Source organism: Myotis nattereri (genome assembly GCF_964212035.1).
Source record: "Myotis nattereri genome assembly, chromosome: 15".
Classification (NCBI taxonomy): Eukaryota; Metazoa; Chordata; class Mammalia; order Chiroptera; family Vespertilionidae; genus Myotis; species Myotis nattereri.
Genome location: NC_138090.1, coordinates 214,435 through 236,088, shown reverse-complemented (window position 1 = coordinate 236,088; position 21,654 = coordinate 214,435). Strand labels below are relative to the sequence as shown.

General features: G+C 54.0%; 2 protein-coding genes across 2 annotated transcripts in view; one reads left to right on the top strand and one right to left on the bottom strand.

Moving 5' to 3' along the window:
* Positions 1 to 436: 436 nt before the first annotated feature.
* ZNF276 (zinc finger protein 276) lies at positions 437 to 13,793 on the top strand (the record flags this gene model as incomplete). The annotated part of the gene is made up of 11 exons (XM_081107847.1): positions 437 to 647; positions 2,455 to 2,758; positions 3,059 to 3,105; positions 3,200 to 3,646; positions 4,540 to 4,618; positions 5,616 to 5,699; positions 9,593 to 9,703; positions 9,776 to 9,851; positions 10,160 to 10,277; positions 11,039 to 11,138; positions 11,211 to 13,793. The coding sequence occupies 11 exons, from the start codon at positions 437 to 439 to the stop codon at positions 11,455 to 11,457; spliced, it is 1,824 nt and encodes a 607-aa protein (XP_080963973.1). The 3' UTR covers positions 11,458 to 13,793.
* FANCA (FA complementation group A) overlaps positions 11,819 to 21,654 on the bottom strand; it is a gene marked incomplete at both ends in the record, with an annotated part of 41,124 nt that continues 31,288 nt past the window's right edge. The window contains 14 exon segments of the mRNA XM_081108338.1: positions 11,819 to 11,865; positions 11,868 to 11,974; positions 11,976 to 12,202; positions 12,373 to 12,529; positions 12,659 to 12,734; positions 13,073 to 13,175; positions 13,550 to 13,612; positions 14,659 to 14,812; positions 15,658 to 15,767; positions 16,618 to 16,722; positions 16,856 to 16,915; positions 17,710 to 17,815; positions 18,275 to 18,441; positions 19,739 to 19,823. Coding sequence (XP_080964464.1) covers positions 11,819 to 11,865; positions 11,868 to 11,974; positions 11,976 to 12,202; positions 12,373 to 12,529; positions 12,659 to 12,734; positions 13,073 to 13,175; positions 13,550 to 13,612; positions 14,659 to 14,812; positions 15,658 to 15,767; positions 16,618 to 16,722; positions 16,856 to 16,915; positions 17,710 to 17,815; positions 18,275 to 18,441; positions 19,739 to 19,823 — 1,567 coding nt within the window.

Sequence of the window (21,654 nt, the reverse complement as noted above, 5' to 3'; positions counted from 1 at the left end):
CGGGCGCACTTCCGGCTGCCCCGCCCGCACCGCCTGCCCGGCGTCCAGGGCGGAAGGGGCGGAGCTGGGGGCGGAGCTCGCCAATAACCTCGGCACAAGCGCTGCCGCGACCGCGGGAGCTCCCCCGCGACCCTCACTCCGCGGCTGTGACAGGCCCTCCTGCCGGCCCGCCCCCCGCCACGCCCTTCGCGCCGACCGACACGCCTCCCTCCTCACGCGGCCCTGCCCCTGCGCGCCCCGCCCGTCCCGCCTCCCGGGAGCCGAGCGGAGCCGAGCGGCGGGTCGGGCGGGACGAGCGAGCACAGTCCGGCCGAGCGGCCGAAAGCTCCGGGCCCGAGCAGGACCCGCGGCGCCGAGCAGCCGAGCCGAGCGGGCCCGAGCGCAGCCGGGTGGAGCCGAGCGGAGCCGAGCGGGGCGCAGCGCAGGGGCGGCCGCCATGAAACGGGACCGGCTCGGACGCTTCCTGTCGCCTGGGGCTGCGGGGCCGCGCAGGGGCTCGGGCGGCAGCTGCGGCGGCGGCCGGACCCGGGGCCGCCCCTCCCGCGGCAGGCCGAGCGGGGACGAGGCGCCCGTGGTGGCCGCCCGGCTGGGCTGGGGGCCGGCGCGGGCCTGCGGGGACGCGGGCGAAGACGGCGCCGACGAGGCAGGTGGGTTCCGCCGGCCCGTGACCGCGGCCCGGGCCTCTTCCCGGCGCCCTTGGGCCGCTGGAGGCGGGCGGAGCCTCCCCGGCGCCCGCGCGGGTGCGGTTTCGCAAGCGCCGACCCCGCCTGCCCGCGGAGCCCGCGGTGGCCGCTCAGCCCTGTGGGCGGAGGGGCCTGGCCTTGGCCCCCGTCCGCGCCGCGTCTGCAGCCCGAGGTCCTTGCAGAGCCCCAGCCTCAGCCGCCGCTCGTTCGCTCAGAACCGGTGGGTGCGGCGCGGCGCGGCGAGGGCCGCTGGCCGGGGTCGGTGCCCGCCTGGCCGGGGCCGGTGCCTTCGCCCTCGCTTCGCCCTCGCGTGGCGGACGGACCCCGCCCGGCGGGAGGAGCTGGGAGCCCCCGTCCTTCCACGCTGGTCGCGGGGTGACGCTTCCAGCTCCCTTTAGGAATTTACACGGCTGTGGAGGCGTTCATTTATTTTAAAAACATTCGTTAAGAGTTTTCTTTGGGAAAAAGTTTTTACTGAGCTACCGCTGATATATCACGTTAGCTCCAGATGCGCAGCGTCACTGACATCTGTCAGTGTTGTGACAGGAGCGCCGTGTCCAGTTGACATCCATCATCTCGCAATGGCAGCTCCTTTTTTATGCGGAGAACTTTCAAGCTCTGCTCTCAGCACGTTCCGCGCGCACAGTGCAGCGCCGTGAATTAGTCACCAGGCCGCACACCATTCCTTCTTTAATCGGTGGGAGTTTGTACTTTTTAAAAGGTTGTTTTTTTATTGGCCTCAGAGAGGACGGGGGAGGGAGGGGAGATGGAGACATCGATGCGGCGTTGCCTTGTGCGTATGGCCGACGATGGTGGTCCGGTGCCATCCTTCGCCTGTGGCTTTCCAGTCCCCCCACCGCTGTGTGTGGGCGCCCTGCTCATACACTGATTGACCCTGTGTGCACGCGTTTGTTTCTGGGTCCTCTGTCCTTCCGTTATGTGTCTGTTCTTATGCCAAAGCTACACTGTTTTGACCACTTTCGCTTTGTAATACAGTTTGAAATAAGGAATTGTGATGCCTCCAGCTTTGGCTCTTTGGGGTCTCTTCTGGTTCCGTGTACATTTGAAGATTGTTAGTTTTATTTAGTTAGCAATGCTGTTGGACCTGGCTGGATAGCTCAGTTGGTTCGAGCGTTGTCGTCCTGAAACATTAGGGTTCAGGTTCAGTCCCCCGTCAGGGTGCTTACAGAAGGCAACTGGCCCGATATTTCTCACGTTGATGTTTCTCTCTCCCCCCTCCCCCTTCCTCTCTCTCTAGAATCAATGAAAAATATTTCATCAGGTGAGGATTTAAAAAAAGGAATCAACCAATGAATGTAAAATAAGCAAAACAACAAATCGATGTTTTTCTCTCTCTGCCGTTCCCCCTTTCCTCTCTCAAAATCAGTTTTTACAATGCTATTTGAATTTTGATAGGGATAGTGTTGACTCTTAGATGGCTTTGGGTAGTGTGAACATTTTAACAATAATGAATTCTTCAAGTTCACAGAATACTTTTCTGTTTATTTGTATCTTCAATTTCTTTCATCAGTGTCATAGTTTTCGGTGTTCAGGTCTTCCACCATCTTGGTTAAATTTATTCCTGGGTATTTACTCTTTTTGATGCAATTGGAAATTGGATTGTTTCCTTAATTTCTCTTTCTGATGGTTTGTTCCGACTGGTTTTTGCACATTGACTTTGTATCCTTCACTGTGACCTGACTGGCCACGGGCTCCCCTCCTGGAGCTGTGTCTGGCCTGGCCTGACTCACGGTCTCCTGTGCTTGCCCAGGAACAGGCCGGGCTCTTGCCATGGGGCACTGCCGCCTCTGCCACGGGAAGTTCTCTGCACGGAGCCTCCGCAGCATCTCCGCCCGGGCACCGGGGCAGATCTCAGAGAGACCACCCCCAGGGGAGCGCGTGTTCGTCAGGGACTTCCAGCACCTGCTGGGGGTGGCCGTCCACCAGGACCCAGCTTTGTCTCAGTTCGTCTGCAAGAACTGCCACGCCCAGTTCTACCAGTGCCACGGCCTCCTCCAGTCCTTCCTGCAGAGAGTCAACGTGTCCCCGATGGGCCCCCGGAAGCCCTGCACACAGTAGGGCTCCCTCCTTTGTTCATTTGGGGGTGCTCAGGTTAAGTCCCCGGTGTACTGTGCGGTTCTCGGCACAGGAAGTGCCTGGTGGGAACCTGTGCAGTGGGGGGCCATGGTGCGGTGGCAGTGGACACGTGGAAGCCCCAGAGCGGCTGGTGTGGGAGGTGAGGGCCGAGAAGGCTCTGAGCGTCAGGAGACAGCATGGCGGGGCAGGGCAGCCCCATGTGGGAGAGCCGGTAAAGGGAGCGAGCCTGCCCCCCGCTTGCTGCGGGCCCCACTCACGTCCATGCTGCTCCTTTGCAGGGTGGGTGCCCAGCCCCCAACAGAGGCCGAGGAGGGAGCGTGTTTGGGTGAGTGTCCCCATCCCTGGAGTGTGGGGTATAGGTGGGCTCCCTGGACTGGGTGCTGACCAGCCAGGGGGCTGCTGTCTGTGCCTTTCCTCAGTGGACCTGATCACGTCAAGCCCGGAAGGTCTGCGTGGCCTGGTGGGGTGGGTGCATGGACACGCGGCCAGCTGTGGGGCCCTGCCCAGCCTCCAGAGGACGCTGTCCTCCGAGTACTGCGGTGTCATCCAGGCCGTGTGGGGCTGCGACCAAGGCCACGACTACACCATGGACGCCGACCCCAGCTGCGGGGCTCTCCTGCTGGACAGTGCATTGTCGGTCAAGTGGACGTGGGACAAGGAGACAGCCCCCCGGCTCACCCAGCATCGGAGGTCCAACCCCACTGGGGCTACCCCTCCACGCTCCCAGGGCGGAGCGACCACAGCCTGGGCTGACACGCAGACGCTGCCCAACACGGACGTGGTCCAGCCCCCTTCAGATGGCAGCCCTGTGGGGCCTGGGCCGAGCCCCCTGCCTCAGTCAAGCCTGCCCCCAAGTGGGGCTCCAGGTAGGAGCGTCTCTGGGCTGTCAGACCAGGATTCCTACCCCTGAGCCAGCAGGGCCCTCGCAGGAAGTGGATGTCTGCACGTGTGGGCAGTGGTGGCGGAGTCTTGTGGGCATCTGGCGGCAGGGAGGGCTGAGACCCGGTGCTGGCCGTGCCTGTGAGGCGCACGTCTCTGCTATCCCGCCTCACTGCCTGCTCCGGCCAGGGGACGAGGGAGGAAGAATGGGGCCTTGTTGCAGGGGGTGGGGGAAGAGGACAGCTGTGCCCGAGGCTGTTTTGGGTCATTTCCTGGGCCTCAGCCAGCACCCTAGTGACACCCCAGTGGGACGTGTGGACAGGCTCCTTCGCTGCGTGGTGAGGAGGCCCTTGGGTGGTGCAGTGGCTCAGGGACATCACGTTGGGCCAGGCCGGCTCCTGCCTGTCAGCTGCCATGTGTGCCCGTCTGCAGTGGGCGCTCGGCCACTCGAGTGCGAGTCCTTTCACTAAGTGCCACTCCCAGGATGGCTCGGAGAGGGCGATGCTCAGGCTGGAGGAAGCGGGGACTGTGCGGAGGGCCCTTAGGGCTGCACGGCTCTTTAAACTGTGCACGCGATCCATTCATGACGTGTGAGTCGTCCCCCCTGAAACAGCTGGATCGGAACCTCTGGGGAGGAGGTCGGCAGCTGTGACTGTCGCTGGGTATTGGGTGCTCGGTGCTGCCTGTGCTAGACACGGTGGCCTGTGAGGTTGGCAGTGTGGGGACCTTGTGGGGGATGGAGCTGGGAGGTGGGTGGGATGTGAGGCTGGAGGACCCCAGGCTCACAAGGAAGGCTCTGTCGTCAGGCGGCCATGCCTCCTTGCTGGGAGCCCTGCCTACGCACCAGTTGGTAACAGGAGCCTTGTTCTTTGTTTCTCAGGGCAGTTGGGTGAGAAGCAGCTTCCATCTTCAACCTCGGATGATCGGGTAAAAGACGAGTTCAGTGACCTTTCTGAGGGGTGAGAGAAGAGTGGGTTTAAACAGCCTAAAATTTCTCCTTGGAAAACCAAACTCTACCATCCTAGGGGCTCGCTGTCCATGTCCTGGCCAGGGGTGCTTCCAGGCTTCTCGGTCCTGATTAGGGGCTTCCTGGGTCCCAGAGGGCACCCCGCTGATGCAGCTACCAGGCAGCGGGACCTGCGTGTGCAGAGCTCCTGGGAGGGTCCCGGGGGCACCCTCTGCTGCTGCCCCTGTCTCCTTCAGGCCTTCGTTCTGTGCTGGGCCCATGCTCCTCCAGCAGAGGACGCAGCCTCTGGCCCTGTCGTGGCACGAGTGTGACGGGGGCTGTCTGCTTCTGGCCCCCTGCCGCTGAGCCAGGCACCTCAGACCCTTCCAGCCTGACCCCACTAGCTGTGGCTGGAAGGCAGATGCACCCTTGCCCGTAGAGTAGGACAGTTTCAGTCCAGCTCCAGTGGGGCACCAGTGGCCGAGGTGCCGGAAGAACCCGAGGGTATGTGCTAGAAACACCCCGGGACCAGGCGTGGCCAGGGGTCTTGCAGCCTCGAGCCGTTCTGTCCGACAGGTGGCGGCCGAAGGGGAAGGCCATGGCGAGCCAACAGAGTGAACAGTGACTCATACTTGAGAGCGAAGGTTACAGGCATAGAGCTTTTTCTGGCCTTTGTGACCTTTGAAATGGCTGTCAGCTGACCTATCAGTTGGACAGGTGGTCACAGGGAGAGGGCTGTTCTGAGCGTCCACTACTCAGAAGCCCACCACCTATGGGGTCTTCACACCCGCCTGGGGCCTCCTTGGAGAGGTTCCTTCTGAGTTTGGGGTCCTGATGTGAGGAGAGCATGGAAGGAGATGGGGTAGATATTGGGGGCTTTTAGGTTTCTTTCAGTCTTTTCAGAACTAAAACATGGACTGTGGGGATCTGTATGGTGTCTGCAGGCAGGAAGTCGCATCGGATCTGTCACCCACCCAGAGCTTTGCTAAAGGCTCTCTCTTCTGTCCTAGGGACTTCCTGAGTGAAGACGACAATGACAAGAAGCAGAACACCCAGTCCTCAGATGAGTCCTTTGAGCCTTACCCAGAAAAGAAGTAAGTGGGTCTTGATGCAAGGCCTGGGGCTGGTGTCCATCGGGGAGCTGGATGCTGGTGTCTGTGCTCCCCGCACATGGTGTTTTGGATCAGCCTGCCAAGCCCAGTGCAGTGTGGCTTCTGAGGGAGCTGAGGCCTCCCCAGGACAGCTCTGGGCCCTGGCCTCAGTCTCATTCATGAGGGAGCTGACGTCCAGGTGAGGACGGCAGGAGCCCGTGGGCATGACCCAGCCTCATTTTGGAGCTCTTTGCCTGCCTTGTGCCAGTCCTGCTCACGGCCACACCACCCGGCCAGCCTCTGATTCCTGCTCTAGGTGCTGAGTCTCTGGGGTTGGACTCAGCCCTGCACTTGTTCACAGCTCTGCCTCGGGCACCGATTTCTGTGCCACTTCCTTGTTGGGGAGTTTTTGTGACCTTGTGTTGATCTTCTCTTTTCAAGGACTTGTCTCTGCAGGTAGAACGTAGGGTCCTGGCAGGAAGGGACGATTTTTATTTGTGTCACTTTCTTCCCAACCCTGTGCCCAGGAACCCCCAAACCCCTGCAGTGTCGATGCCCGACATGGGCACTGTCCTTCAGCATTTCACAGCACAGTGAAACAAGCACACACCATCAGCCAAGGAAACGCAGAGACAGATTGAGAAGCAATCACGAGTTCTTTTCCTTGAAGTTCTGACAGGGGTTACGGAGAACAGGACAATAGGCAGCTCTGGGGAGACACCAGTCAGTGTGCAGCCCTGAGGCTCCCCACCCCCATCCCCAGCTGACCCATCCACCTGTGAAACCCACAGGCTCCCTGAAGCCTCCTGCTCTCTGCAAATGTAGTCCAGGGTGGGAGGGAAATGGCAAATTACCTGTCAGTGCAGCCGACAGGTGCCATGCCACTCAGAAGAGGGTAGAGGCCAGTGATTGGGATACGCAGCCAGGTTCAAAGCACAGTTACTTGAGACAAGGAGAGAAGCCTACGCAGTCATCAAAAAGGTTCTTTTAATCTTCTCATTAAAGGGAGGACAACTATTTATAACCCTTCTTTACAATTTGTGGTAACATACACAGTTTGCCATTTTTAAGTTCAGTGGCATTAAGTACGTTCACAATGTTGTGCAACAATCACCACTATTTACAAACTTGTCACCACCCCGAGCAGAACCTCTGTACACATTAAGCAATGACTTCCCTGTCCTCCCCCGGGCCCTGACAACCTCTAGTCTAGTACTGATTCTAAGGACCTCAGTGGATTATAGTTGTCCTTTGTGACTGGCTCCTTTTGAGATTTACCATGTTATAGCCTGAGTCGGAGCTTAACCACATCTTGGGTTGTTTGCACCTTTGGGTTATTGTGAATAATGCTCTGAACGCTGAGGTACAGTCATCCTAATGGGCGGAACCGGCACCGCACTGTTAATTTGCTTTGCATTTATCTAATGATTAGTGATGTTGAGCATCTTTTCACGTTTTTTTTTAAAAAGAAAAAACATCAATTTGTTCTACTTACCTATGCATTCATTGATTGACTTTTGTATGTGCCCTAACTGGGATAGAACCTGTAAACCTGGATTATCAGGACAACACTCTAACCAACTGAGCTACTCGGCCAGCGCCACGTGTATGCTTATATCTTCTTTGGAGAAATGCCCTCCAAGTCCTTTGCCTATATTTTAATTGGGTTGTCTTTTTGCTATTGAGTTATAAGGTAGTTTTTCCTATTCAGTGGGTCATCTATTTTACTCTCTTGGTCGTGTCATTTGGTGTGCAAAAGTTAGGATTTCGAAGTCCAGTTTACCTATTTTTACTTTTGCTGCCTGTGCTTTTGTGTCATTTTTTTTTTTTAAATATATTTTATTGATTTTTTTACAGAGAGGAAGGGAGAGAGATAGAGAGCTAGAAACATCAATGGGAGAGAAACATCGATCAGCCACCTCCTGCACATCTCCTACTGGGGATGTGCCCGCAACCCAGGTACATGCCGTTGACCGGAATCGAACCTGGGACCTTTTAGTCCGCAGGCCAACACTCCATCCACTGAGCCAAACTGGCTTCGGCTTTGTGTCATATTTAAGAAACCATTGCCAAGTCCAGGATCATGAAGACTTACTGCTGTTTTCTTCCAAGAGCTTTATAATTTTAGCTCATATTCCGGCCTTTGATCTGAGTTAACTTTTGTATGTAGCGTACATTAGGGGTAGTTTCTTTCTGCGTGTAGATGTTGTTTCCCAGCACCTTTGTTGGAGACTGTCTTTTCCCTGTAGAGTAATCTGGGCACTCTTGTTGAAAATAGTTGATTGTACTTTTGAGGGTTTATTTCTATCCTCTTAATTCTATTCAGTTGGTCTACGCATCTGTCTTTATGCAAGCACCACAATTTTGATTATTGTAACTTTGTAGCAAATTTTGTATTCAGGAAGTTGAGTCCTCCCATCAGTTTTTCAAAATTGTTTGGCTATTCGGGTCCCTTGAAATTCAACGTGAAATTTTGGATTTTTTTTTCCCTACTAAAAACACCATTGGGATTTAGATAGAGATTAAATCTGTAGTTTGCTTTGGAAGAAGCATTGCCATCTTAATAGTCTTCTAATCCATGAATATGGGATGCCTTTCCACTTATTTAGGCCTTTCATTTCTTTCATCAGTGTTTTGTAGTTTTCAGTGTATAAGTCATTCACTTCTTTGGTTAAGTTTATTCCTTATTTATTATTTTTGATGTGATTACAAATTAATTTTCTTAATTTCCTTTTTGGGTTGTTGTTGTGTAGAAATAGAACTGGTGTTTGTGTGCTGATTTTGCACCCCGCAACTTTGGAACTCTGTAGGGTTCTTTATATATAAAATCATGTCATCTGTGAATAGAGGTAATTTTCCTTCCTAATTTAGATGGCTTTTATTTTTTCTTGCCTAATCTCTCTGACTAGGATATCCAGCATTATATTCTTGATCTCAGAGGGAACTTTTTAGTCTCTAACCATTGAAGATGATGTCAGCTATGGCTAGTCACATATAGCCCCAGGTGCTCCCTTCTATTTCTTTTTCACTCTATTTTAATTATAACATATTTATTGTTGAAAGTATTACAGCTGTTCCCCCCCCCCCTTTTTTAAAGATTTTTTATTTTTAGGAAGGGAGAGGGAGAAAGAGAAATATCAATTTGAGAGCGAAACATTGATGGGCTGCCTCATACACACCCTTAGGCATGTGTCCTGACCAGGAATCAAACCAGCCACCTTTTGGTGCACAAGAAGATGCCCAAATGAGCCACACCAGCCAGAGCTCCCTCCCATTTCTGACCGAGTTCCTTAAATGTCTGGGTCCAAAAAGGAAGACGTGTGTTCTCTAAACTTTTACTAGACCCTTCTGGTCGCGCACCAAGTCCCATGGCCCACTCTGGCCCGTGGCAGAGCTGAATGGGGTGGCAGCTGGTGGAGCACATAGAGCACTCTTCCCAGAGGCAGCACTTGCCCCTCAAGGACTTCTGGTTGCTGTGAGTCTCCCATCAGGGTCCAAAGTTCCACAGCTGCTGGATCTGATCTTTTTTCTAGCTTAATGGTTGTTTTGGTCCAGGGACTGACCCCTAAAGCTTCTGTATTCCACCTTTTTCCATGGCGTCTTGTGTTTGGTTTTGATATTTAGAATAGGGTGTAAGACTGCAGTCCTAAAAACCCACTTCTGTAGTCATTGTCCCTACACTTGGCCCTCCCATGGGGGCAGTACCGGGCATCTGCCTACTGAGTTGTTCTGGCTTTGGTGGCTGAGGGTCCAGTTCAGGGCACCCAGTTAGCACATAGACTGAAGCAGGCTAGCCCTGGAAGCTGAATCATATCGGAGAACATGAAGGAAAGTGAGACCCATGTACAGAGGTCAGACCTATCACTGCATCTGATTTACCTTTTTATTCCCCCCAGAGTCTCTGGTAAAAAGAATGGGAGCAAAGAGGCCAAGAAGCCTGAAGAACCAAAAATCCGAAAGAAGCCTGGCCCGAAGCCGGGCTGGAAGAACAAGCTGCGCTGTGAGAGGTGAGGCTGGGTGTGGGCTGCACGGCCGGGTGGGCGGCCAGGGCGGCAGCTCCATGGTGCCCTGTGTTTTAGGGAGGAGCTGCCCACCATCTACAAGTGCCCATATCAAGGCTGCACAGCTGTGTACCGAGGGGCTGATGGCATGAAGGTAAGGAAGGTGCTACTGAAGCCAGGGCAGGAGTCTGCAGGAGCAGGGGGAGGTGTCAGGCCCAGACTCACCCAAGGGTGCCCGTGAACCTGGGGAAATGGAGATGTGAAGCGACCCCGCCATTGCCATGCTGCGTGGGGGAGGATGCACCGGCCTTTGCTCTGGGAAAGCACCCGTCTTCAGTGAGGGATGGTGGATCTGTCCCTTCCAGGGTGGTGCACAGGGCTCAGAGGCGGCAGGTGCTGTGTGGTGGGTGAGCTGCTGTCCAGGCCCAGCCCAGCACTCAGGGCCTCACTGTTCCCCTGCAGAAGCACATAAAGGAGCACCATGAAGAAGTCCGCGAGAGGCCCTGTCCCCACCCTGGCTGCAACAAGGTGTTCATGATTGACCGCTACCTACAGCGACATGTGAAGCTCATCCACACAGGTGCATCCCTGACCCCCTCATGGGAACAGCCCCAGGGTCCCCATCTTGGCCTCGTGGGTAGTGTGTTGTTCGTGGGCTGCAGTGTTGACAAGTCAGCTCAGTTGGTCAGTGTGGAACTGGCAGCAAAGAAATCCCTGTGCCTTTCTGTGCATGTATTGTGGTGGGTTTTTTAATTTTTTTTAAAAAGTCATGTTTTTGGGATAAGAGGAAGCCACATGCATTGTAGAAATGGTGAGACAAAGGCTCAGATGCAGCCACCACCGTCAGCTCAAGGGCTACCACTTCTCTATGTCACAACCTGGGCTGATACAGATTCATCATTTTCATGGTGTGACCCACACCACCCACGTCAGGAAACACAAGAACCACACATACACCTACTGTCCAGGATCGGATCGGTCGTATAGTTTGACCATTTGGTTTTTGTTCAAGAGTCTAAGAAACTGACTTCCAGGATGGGGGCTCCCCTGGGGGTCCCATGTGGAGTGGCAGTACCTGAGACCTTGTGATGTGGCTCCTCTGAGAATCTGTGCTCAAGTAGGTAGAGGGCCTTCTAAGACGTTTAAGAAAACTGGCTTCCACCGTGCAGTGGATTTAGAGGAAGCTCCAGACATGGGTTGCAGGGCTCCGCTAATGATTTGTATGAAAATTGTCTCTCATCTGAGTAAAGTCAGGTCAGCAAGGTCCCCTGCTTGGGCACTGAGTGTAGAAAGCCCGGAAGGTGGGCCTTCTGGGGCCTGTGCTCACCTGTCTCTCCTCAGAGGTGCGGAACTACATCTGTGATGAGTGTGGACAGACCTTCAAGCAGCGGAAACACCTCCTCGTCCACCAGATGCGGCACTCGGGAGCCAAGCCTCTGCAGTAAGTGTGACCTGGGGTCTCCTGGTGGCCACACAGGCACCCAGATCCTTGCTCACTCCCCCTGTCCCCTAGGTGTGAAGTCTGTGGGTTCCAGTGCCGGCAGCGGGCATCCCTCAAGTACCACATGACCAAACACAAGGCTGAGACTGAGCTGGACTTTGCCTGTGACCAGTGTGGCCGGCGGTTCGAGAAGGCTCACAATCTTAATGTGCATATGTCCATGGTCCACCCTCTGACGCAGACCCAAGACAAGGCCCTGCCCCTGGAGCCATCGCCCAGGACCACAGAGGGTCAGGCTGTGAAGCCTGAGCCCACCTGAGGGTGCTCAGCACCTGAACTCAACAGGTGGTAGGTGGGATGGAAGGACGCCTTTATAGTTCCTCCCATGAGACCTGGAGGCACAGCTTGGCTCACTCTGAGAGACCCCACGCTGGACCTCACCCCTGTGCTGGAAGGTGGGGGCGCAGTGCAAGGCCGAGGTAGCCTTTCTGCATCCATTCTGGGACCAGCAGTTTATTTTCCTATGAACATGGACTTGGGGCCAGACGCAAATTTTAAAGAGTCCCGTTCCTCACGCAAGCAGCCACGGAGGTTTGTAATCCACTTTTTCGTGCAACAAGAGCTCCACGTCATGCTGGTAATAAATTATTTACAAAGGAACAGTGGGTGTGCGGGTCCAGTCAGAGGAGGCAGGGCTCCCGGGAGAGGCCAGTGTCCCGCACGTCCGCTGCCTGCTCAGGAGGGCAGCGCTCACTTCGGGGTCACAGTCTCCACGAGTGGCCAGCAGCTGCAAGAAAACGCCATGCTCAGTGCAGCACAGCCCCAGCACCAAGGCAGGGGGGAGCTGGTGACCGGAGCTGACCAGAAAGTGGCCATGTGTTGGGCCTCCGCATCCTCACACTTGCATAGTGATTTGGATTATACACAAACACCATGGGGAGAAAACACCATGGGGAACACTTAGGCGTTACCTCTGCCATGTTAGAGAAGCTCTTTCTGGAGCACCGAGGTATTGATTGCAGCAGAAAAAGACGAGCTTTTGTTATCAGGCCGACAGGGCAGCCCTAGAGAGAACAGACAGAGCCACAGTCAGGTGCCCACACGTGTGCCAGGAGGGGTCCTCACCTGAGAGCTTGCCACGTGGGCCCGTGGGATGTGCCCTCTGCCCCTTGGGTTGTAGGAGGTGGGCCCGTGGGATGTGCCAATTGCCCAGACAGCCCACCCTTTCACCTGCCTGGCCCTGGAGCTCCTGAGTCCTGCTGGCCAGAGTCGAGAGTACACCTGTCTCCCCGGCTACGAAGAGGCCAAGCAGCCTGAGATACATGTCCACTGCAATGTGCAGGAAGGCATCATTCTGGGTGAGGGCGTCTTCGTCAAAGTAGGAGAGGAGGCTGATGGTGAGACTAGATGTCAGGTGACACCAAGACCTCCCAGAGAAGGACAGTTGGCACAGGAAGTTCCAGGCCATCTCTGCCATCTGGAGGGAGACCCACTGTGGTCTGACCAGAATAGGGAGTTACCTGTAGAAGGCGACTGGCAGCAGCCTGACATGCTGGTCCGGGGCCAGGAGGAGGAGGAGGTGACCCAGGCCGGCATCTACAACCCAAGGGGCTCAGTCAGCCCTGACTGCCGCCCCCCAGGACCGGTGTCTTCAGAGGACCTTGTGTACCTTTGTGGGCCAGGCAGGTGGACCCCCACATGATAGCTCAGTGCCACCCTGGGGTCCTTGGTGCTCCACTAAATTCTTTTACAGGCTTTTGTCCTGATGAAAATGTAGGGTTTATATGCTTTGCAAGAAGATAACCACTTGAAAGTTGCTTCTGAAGGGACTCAAATGTCAAAAGCCACAGTCGGACTCTGCTGGTCAACTGCGCTCCTAGCCAATGGCGGATGACTAGAGACCATTGGCTCTCAGGTCTCAGTGGATTTCCTACCTGTCTCTGTCAACCGAAAGAGCGGCAGCCAGGGCACCTTCCTCTTCTCCAAACACCCCAAGATCTCGGCACAGACGTCCAGAGCCGTCGGGCAGTTGCCAGCCTGTGACCCACAGGAGAGGAAGAATGACTCAGATGGCGGTGGCTGCAGAGCGGAATGTTCTTGCTGGGTTCAGGCTGGGCATGTGGGGAAGAGGGACGACCCTCTTCACAGAAGGGAGCCTTTCCTTGTTACAGAGTGTGTCGCTCAACGCCTCTGATGGAGGGAACGCCGGCAGGAGGAGGTGGCCAGGGACCCTGGGGCCCAAGTGCTGAAGTAAGACATCAAAACAAAGGCCAAGGCCGAGGAGCTCCTACTCCCGTGAGCACAGGACTCCCCCCACCCCCTCCCCACCCCGACCCAGGAGGGCTGGGCCCCCGAGGACCTGCAGCTTCAAGAACCTGGGGAAGAACCCTGACACATGAGGGATAACATACGTGTGGGGTCAGGTATGTCGACAGCAGGCCCATCAAGGAAAAGAAAAACAGGACAACCAGCAGCTGCAAATACAAACAGGGACACTTGCAACGTGAAGTCATCCGTGCTGTCCCCACAGCACAGTCCTAGGTGTGGAACGCAGCATTCCTCACCACCACTTACAGGCCCAGGACACAAACTTTTCCTCTAAGTGGATCTTCTCAGAAAGAAAAATTCCCACGTTTAAGCAGAAATTAATAGTGTAAAATTATTACTGACTGATCATTTTTATGCTCGTCTTTAAACCAGGCTGTTGCCAGGGGTCTCCCTGGCGTGTGAGTCCCCACCACAGGTGGCTTATCTGTGCAGTGAGCCACCAGCTCAGCCTCGTTCCCTGGCTTTGTGTCCAGAAATGTTTGTAAAACTCAGGTGGTAAACCCACAGGCTACATCCCACTTCTCTGACCCTGACCGCAGGCACACCCAGGCTGGATGGCGCCTCTGTGGACCCTGTCCTGTCCCCTTGGTCAGGCCTGTCACCAGGCCTTCCAACAGAACCACCTGAAAACAATCATGGAAGAATCTTATTTATAGGTTTTTTACTTTATTAATCACCAAAAATAGATTGGCTCAGCAACTGATTTAGTTGTCCAGCAGGTGGACACATGCTGAGCTGACAGGTGGCCTCGAGTGCCCTGGCTACAGACGGTCCCACAACTCCCAGTAGGGACATTTCAAGGTGCCAGCCTGGACTCAGAGCACCTGCCCTCCACCTGCCCTGTCTCTCGGCCTGTGCCTAACTGTGGTGCATGTGAACCGAGGGTGTGGAAATGGACACCAGGTTCCACTGGACAGTTGACAGCCCTGCCCGGGGTTGTGATGTGAATAAGAAAAAGATAAATGAAAGCACTTCAAAAATGAAACTAAGATATTCTTTTTATAATAAACTTGAGAGTCAAAGTCTTATGAAATCTTAAACCCAGCAAATTTTACTTTCAAATAAATTGTCAGAATCTCCAAACTTCCCGTCTGTGCTTGGGAAGGCTCAGTCATTAGGTGAGCTCTGAGAAACACCACTGACCAGAACACTGACAGCGGGCGCTAGGGAGGGAGAGAGGAGCTGTCCTTGCCTCTTCCGTGGGGCAGCGCAGCCTCTCCAGGCCTCTCCTCAGACTCCCTCTCCCAGCTTGTTGAATCGCAAAGTGCAGCGCAGCAGCAGAGACCCAGGCCGGGCCCGAGGTGGGGGACACTGTGTCAGGGGACTCTGTGTCGGGGGACAGGAGGCTGGGAAAAAGAGAGATGTGTGTCATCACAGGAGCCTGTCTGTCAAGTCACCACTGAAAACCTAAGGTCCTTGTTCCCAAAACTGTCACAGTGCAGACCCACCCGCCTAGGGTGAGCCATGAGGGGCTCAGAGTCGGCAGAAACAGCCTGCAGAGCCCAAGCCTGTCATGGGCTCATCCTTGGTTTAGGGTCCAGTTTCTGGTTGCAGCATGCCTGTGCCCTGGACACGAGGCGCGGTAGGGCCTGACCAGGGCACTGGTCCCAGTGCCTGAGCTGAGGCCCATGGCCCACAGTCTGCAGCTCGGACCTACTGACTGTGGTGCTGCTCAGAAAGGTTCTGCGGCAGGTGAAAAACAGGCTGGAAATTCATAATGGGGGGGAACGCACCATCTACTCTGTAGAAGGAGGTGGGTGGGCAGGACTTGCCTGCCTTATTTCCTGAGCAGATTTTGAGCACCCCTGACCCTGCAGGGAGACGGGTGCACATCAGGGATAAAAACGCAAGTCACAGAAATGAAAGGCGGCTAAATGGGGACTTGAGATTCCTTCGATGACCTCACAGCACCCCACATCCAGCAGGATACTGGAGACCATTGGCCCAGCAGTCCCAGGAGAGTGGGTCAACCAGGTCACTCAGGCTCAGAAACCTGAGCAGGGTCTAACTGATTACTTAGGCTGAAATCGGTCTTTCCCAAAACATTCCTGAATTCTCACTCAGGGACCTGTCAGATCAGTTCTGCCGCTGGGTCCTAGAGCACCTGCCCACAGGCACCCTGTGAACACCCTAAGGTACCCATGGAGATAACCCAGAGCACTTTCTCCCCATACCCACTGTCAGCACCCACCTGCTGGCAAACTGCCAGGCGTCACGCAGCCTCTGCAGCTCTCGGGGCAGCGGGCTCTGGAAGCACCTCCACCGACAGAGAAGCTCGGGCTCTAGGCGCAGCCACCAGAACTGCCGGAGAGAAAGGTCACAAATCAATAGATCAGGGCCCTGAGGTTGGGGCAAGAGAGGTATGTCCACTCCACCAGCTGACACCACCCCCGGGCCGGCTCACATCTACCCAGCACTTCAGAAGGTCATGGGCAACATCGCGTGCACTCCATCTCAGGAAGGCTCAGAGCCGTTCCGTGGGGCACCCTCATCTGCCTGTGCCAAGGACATGGATTGGAAACCAGAAGCCTTGCCTAAAGAGGTGCCTGTGCGTGGGGTCGGCCACACTGTCCAATAGCTCAGCCAGTTCCCCAATGTCCCCGCTGAGCAACACGGGACAGGTCACCCACTGAGCTACAGGGGAAATGCCACCATTGCCTGTGAAGTAGCTCAAGTTCCACGCTGTTAGTGTCAGAATCCCACCAGAGATGGAGAAGGGAGAGAGAAAGCTGTGTTGTCAGGGTGCTAAGACAGCCAGCAACGGCACCCAAAGGTCCCACCCAAGGCCTCTGGCAGGGGCTGAGGTAGCCTCTGTTCATCCTGAGACAGCAGCCGAGACGGCAGATGCAGCGAACACAAAGTGACACCCACAGGAGAGCACAGGCCGATACCGCCCAACCTCAGCCAAGGCTGAACAGCAGGTGCTGAGCCAATGCCCAGGCACATGCGGGAAGGCTGCTCCTTCACACTTGCGTGTCCATGCTGCCCGAGGCAGGCGCAGGGTGGCAGCCAGGGGACCTGTCACCCCACCTGTGTCCTGACATATTCTCCCTACCCCCACTTCTCCCCAAGTTTTCTCTTGAATTATAGTAACTGGGATGAGATTTTAGTGGGGAACAGACAACACCTCCAGCAGGAGAGCTGGGCCTACCAGAGCAGAGGTTAAAACCAAGGGGCACTCGGTCTGACAGGTGGTCAGGATCTGGTTGGCTGTCAGGGCGGGGTCTCTGCTTCGTGAGCAGGCCTGGAGGAGCCCCTATAGAAGAGAATGTGCCAGAAGTTTAGCGGTTTGCATGTGAACCCAAGCCCTGAAAGACACTGGCTTCCCAGCAGCACCAGACATGAGGCTCCTGCGCGGCCAGGTGGGAGGTAGAGGGAAAGGGAATTACCCTGAAGAAGTGGACGGTAACGTCGTGCGTCAGGGCACCTCCGTGGGAACCCAAGTTTCTCTGCAAAATAGTACAGGTCAGTGAGAGAGCAGCCAGTGGTGGGAAGATGAGGATGGTGTCTGACAGGTGGAGGTGTGAAGACAGCTGCCTGTTCACAGCACCATCATGGACCCTGGAGGGCTGCCCCTGCTCACTGCCTCTCCACACTTCTCTGAGCAACACGATTTCCCCCCAGCCTGCCCGCTCTGGTGCCAACACGGGGTGGGGGGCCTCCAAGTGTCTGGGTACCCAGTGAGGCAGGGGAGCAGCTCTGTGTACTGGATGGAGCCCTAGTTCAATCTCTAGTCATAGCTGTGCTTTTCCAAAAACTAGAAAAATATCTCCGGGGTAGAAGCTGTTCCCTGAAGGGAGCAGGGGGCACGTTTATTTGTCACCTTACTGACCCTCCAAGTAAGATCAGAGGCCCCTACACTGAGCCACCTGCAAAATGGAAGGAAACGGGGCCACCTGGTGGCAACAGTGTGGTCACAGCATCACTCAGAGTCAAAAATGGAAAGGGAGATGCATGGTGAGCGAATGGTTTGCAGCCTTCATGGGTCCAACAAGGCCGAGACGGTCCTCTGGAGGAGGGAGCGAGCCCCCGCCAGCATTCACTGGCCCGTGTTGGTGGTGGGTGAGGGCCTGCACACCCAGCTCCAGCCAACACGCTCCACATCCCACGTGGTCAGGACCCGCCTGTGGCAATTACTAGTAGCTCCAATTGACCACAGACACACTCATGAATTCAGGACCAGCCCTGAGTGACCAGATCGCGCCTCATCCCTGAGTCCCAAGGTCACTTGCATGGCACTTACCAGCTCAGAGTTGACCAAGTGGAAGAACTCAGCGCAGTCAGGGGTGGCTGGTTGTTCTGCCTGGGGGTTGCCGACAAGGACAGACGGAGGGAGTCCGAGGAGGATTCTTGGAGAAGAGGCAGTGCATCAAGGGTGGAGGCATCACCTAACTTTGCTTCTCGAGAACTTAGATCTCAAGGCTGCAAGGACCCTCCCAATTCACTCTTGGAATCAGAGTGTGGTCTGCAGCCCCCATTGTCCCCAGCCTGTGGCTGGCTGAGCACATGAACCCTATGATAGACACTCAAAAGATGTGACCCAAAACCAAAATGTAAGTTACATAAGAAGCAGGGCACCAGTCTGACTAACTGGAGGGTTCCAGCATTTCATTCTCTGAGCACACAAGGTCTTCCTTCTTTTGATATGAGTTCTTTCCAACATTCTGATCCTGGGTCTGAGCAGAAAGCTTTACTCCCAAGTGTTTTCATATCTCCAGGCCCTGCTTCTCCACGGAACCCCAAGAAGCCACCACCACAGCCTGGGGAGCAGGGGGCTGAAAATGAGTGACAGACTCCAGTGTTGTTACCTTTTGTACATGAGTAGCTCCCGCTGTCTCTGAAGTCGGGAAGCCGTGTCCCACCCGCCTGCCAGAGCCTGGAGCCGGCTGCGGAAGATCCTGAAGAGGAAGTGTCCCCGAGATGGAGCACGGCCGTGGGGCGCCACCGGGCCCTGTTCCAGGTCAGCAGCCATCTCCTAGAGAAAAGCAAGGCTGAGACGCGCATGCATTTTCATCTCTGGTTCCAAGTGGTTCTCTGTCCCCAAATGCGAAGGCAGAGAGTCCCTGGGCTTCCTGTCTGCCCCAGTGAGGAGCCTGAAATGTTCTTGGGAGAGAAGTCTCCACAGGGCTCAGGATAAGTGGGATAAAATCATTAGGAAGTTGAAAAACTTTGCAAAAATAAGACTAGCACAACGAACACCTTTACCCAGATTCACCCACAGTTAATGTTTTACTCCATTTGTCATTTGCTCTTACCCTACACATACAGTGTGGGGGCACACATGTGAGGATGAATTACTCAGGTGAGGACTGTATACAGCAGGCACTTGATAAATGCCTCAGTGCACACGCAGTGTCCTTAATATGCTCAGGTGGCTGCAAAGCAGCAGCCACAAACCCCATCTAATTACTGCCCACCTGACATGTGTACTCGGCTGTGTCTGCCCTCTTCAGTCACATCAGTCATGAAGGATGTGGAGAACAAGAGGTCAAGATGAGGGGGGGTCAGGGGAATCAGGTCTCTTTTTTGTGGAATTTTCACTCATTTGTTAGTAAATTTCCCCAGTGCTCTAAACCACAACCTCCATGTTTATCTTTCCATTCCTATTTCCTAAGTCCAGACATTTTGAGAGGCAGCAGGAATGCCACCAGGAAGCATGAAATCCACACACAGAACCCTACAGAACAGACGCTGTGCATTTCTGCAGGCAGGTTCCCAGGTACACGTGGACGAGGAGGCAGGTGGGCTCAGATCCTGACCCTTACGGCCCAGGAAGGGCTGAGGCTGGCAGGCATGGTGAGTACACCTGCTCTCGCTCTCGCTCTCTCCGTGCTGCACAGGAGACAGAGTCCGCTGCCTGCAAGGTGCCAGCTGACCCTGTGACACTCCGTGAACTGTTGATCCTCTGAAGGGATTGACATCACTTCTCAGAGCCCGACACCCAAACAGAACAGCCCAGAGTAAAGCAGAAAGCAGTGGGGTAGCACCTGTGTTATCATCGAAGTTGGAATTTTCTTAATCGCCTCTATTTTCAGAAATGTCCCAAAGCCTGGAGGCGAGGCCAGCATCACAGCTTTGGTTTGTGTTTCCATGATGTGCACCGGACTCGTTCACAGAGGACCTGTCACCCTGCGTCTCAGCCACTGTGTGTGTGATGCGAATTTTCATTCTGCTCAGTTGCCTTAGGACCCATTATGGATATTCATAATAAATAGCTTAGTAACAGAGGCTTAATGCAGTGAACACACTGAATTCTGCACCTTCTAACTCACCTGCAATCTTGAAAAAATATCTCGATTTCCCATGTAGCCACCAAGAACCAAATCAGAATTCTCTGAGTAGTCACAACTCCTTGAACTGAAACAAAAACGCAGTAAAAGCCTCCTGAGTATCTCCTAATTGTGCTGGAGCTCCTGCTTCCCCTGCCTCCAGAGTGGTGTGTGGTCACAGGAACTAACAAACAACAAAATACCAGGAACCCAAACCCAATAACACATAAAAACAGTTATGCACCAGACCCACTGGGACTTATCCCAAGGACACAAGGCTGGTTCAACATCCATAAATCAATTAATATAACACACATCCCATATAACAAAAGGCTAATATGCAAATTGTCCCCTCGACTGGGTGTTCGACCAGGGGGCGGGGCCAGCTGGCCAACCAAATTTGTGCACAGATGGGGGTGGGGGGTGGGGTGAGGAGAGAGGTAGAAGAGGGTAAAGGGGGGACAAATGGTGATGGAGACTTGACTTGGGGTGGAGAACCCGCAATACAACATATAGATATGTACTATAGAACTGTACCCCCGAAACCTACATAATGTTATTAACCAATGTCACCCTGATAAATTCAGTAATAAAGAAAAAAAGATAGTAAAATACTACTCAAATTCATCTACAAAGAGTGCAATCCTTATCAGAATCCTATATCATTTTGTAGAAAGTGGCAAGCTGATGCTAAAACTCAGATGGAATTGCAAAGGACCCAGTCAAAACAGTCAAAACAACCGTGAAAAAGAACAAAGTCAGCCCTGGCTGGTGTGTCTCGGTTGGTTGGGGCATCATCCCATACACCAAAGGGTATGGGTTTGATTCCCCGTCAGGGCACATACCTAGGTTGTGGGTTTGATCCCAGTTGGGGTGCCTACAGGAGGCAACCCATAGATGTTTCTCTCTCTCTCCCCAAAGGTCAATGAATGTGCCCTTAGTTATGGATAAAAAAATTAAGTGGCTTGGTCTATATTTTTTAAAATATATTTTGTTGATTTTTTTACAGAGAGGAAGGGAGAGGGATAGAGAGTTAGAAACATCGATGAGAGAGAAACATCAATCAGCTGCCTCCTGCACACCCCCCACTTGGAATGTGTCCGCAACCATGGTACATGCCCTTGACCGGAATCGAACCTGGGACCTTTCAGTCCACAGGCTGACGCTCTATCCACTGAGCCAAACCAGTCAGGGCGGTCTATATTATTTAAAAAATAAAAATAACAAAGTTAGAGGACTAACATTTCCCAATTTAAAACTTAGTACAAACTATAGTAATCAAAACAGTGTGAGGCTGGCAATAAGGATGGACCTGCAGCTCAACAGAAGAGAGTCCAGGAAAAAAACCCTCACAAGTACAATCGACTGATTTTTGACAAGGGCACCAAGACCATTCGATCAGGAGGAGACACTCTCCCCAACAAAGGTGCTGGGGAACTGGACATCCACAAGCAGAAGAAGAAAGTTGGATTCCTAACATACACCACATACAAAATTTAACTCAAATGGATCAAAGGCCTAACCATAAAAGCTGAAACTGAAAATAGATAACTTGGGCTTCATAAAAATGTAAAACTCTTGCTGAAACCGGTGTGGCTCAGTGGATAGAGCGTCGGCGTGCGGACTGAAAGGTCCCAGGTTCGATTCCGGTCAAGGGCATGTACCTGGGTTGCGGGCACATCCCCAGTAGGAGGTGTGCAGGAGGCAGCTGATCGATGTTTCTAACTCTCTATCTCTCTCCCTTCCTCTCTGTAAAAAATCAATAAAATATATTTAAAAAAAAATGTAAAACTCTTATGCATCAAAGTACTCCACTGAGGAGTGAAAACATGACTTACAGAATGAGAGAAAGTATGTGCAACTCATATGTCTGAAAAGGATCTGGCATCTAGCACATATGAAGAACTCTTACAGCCCAA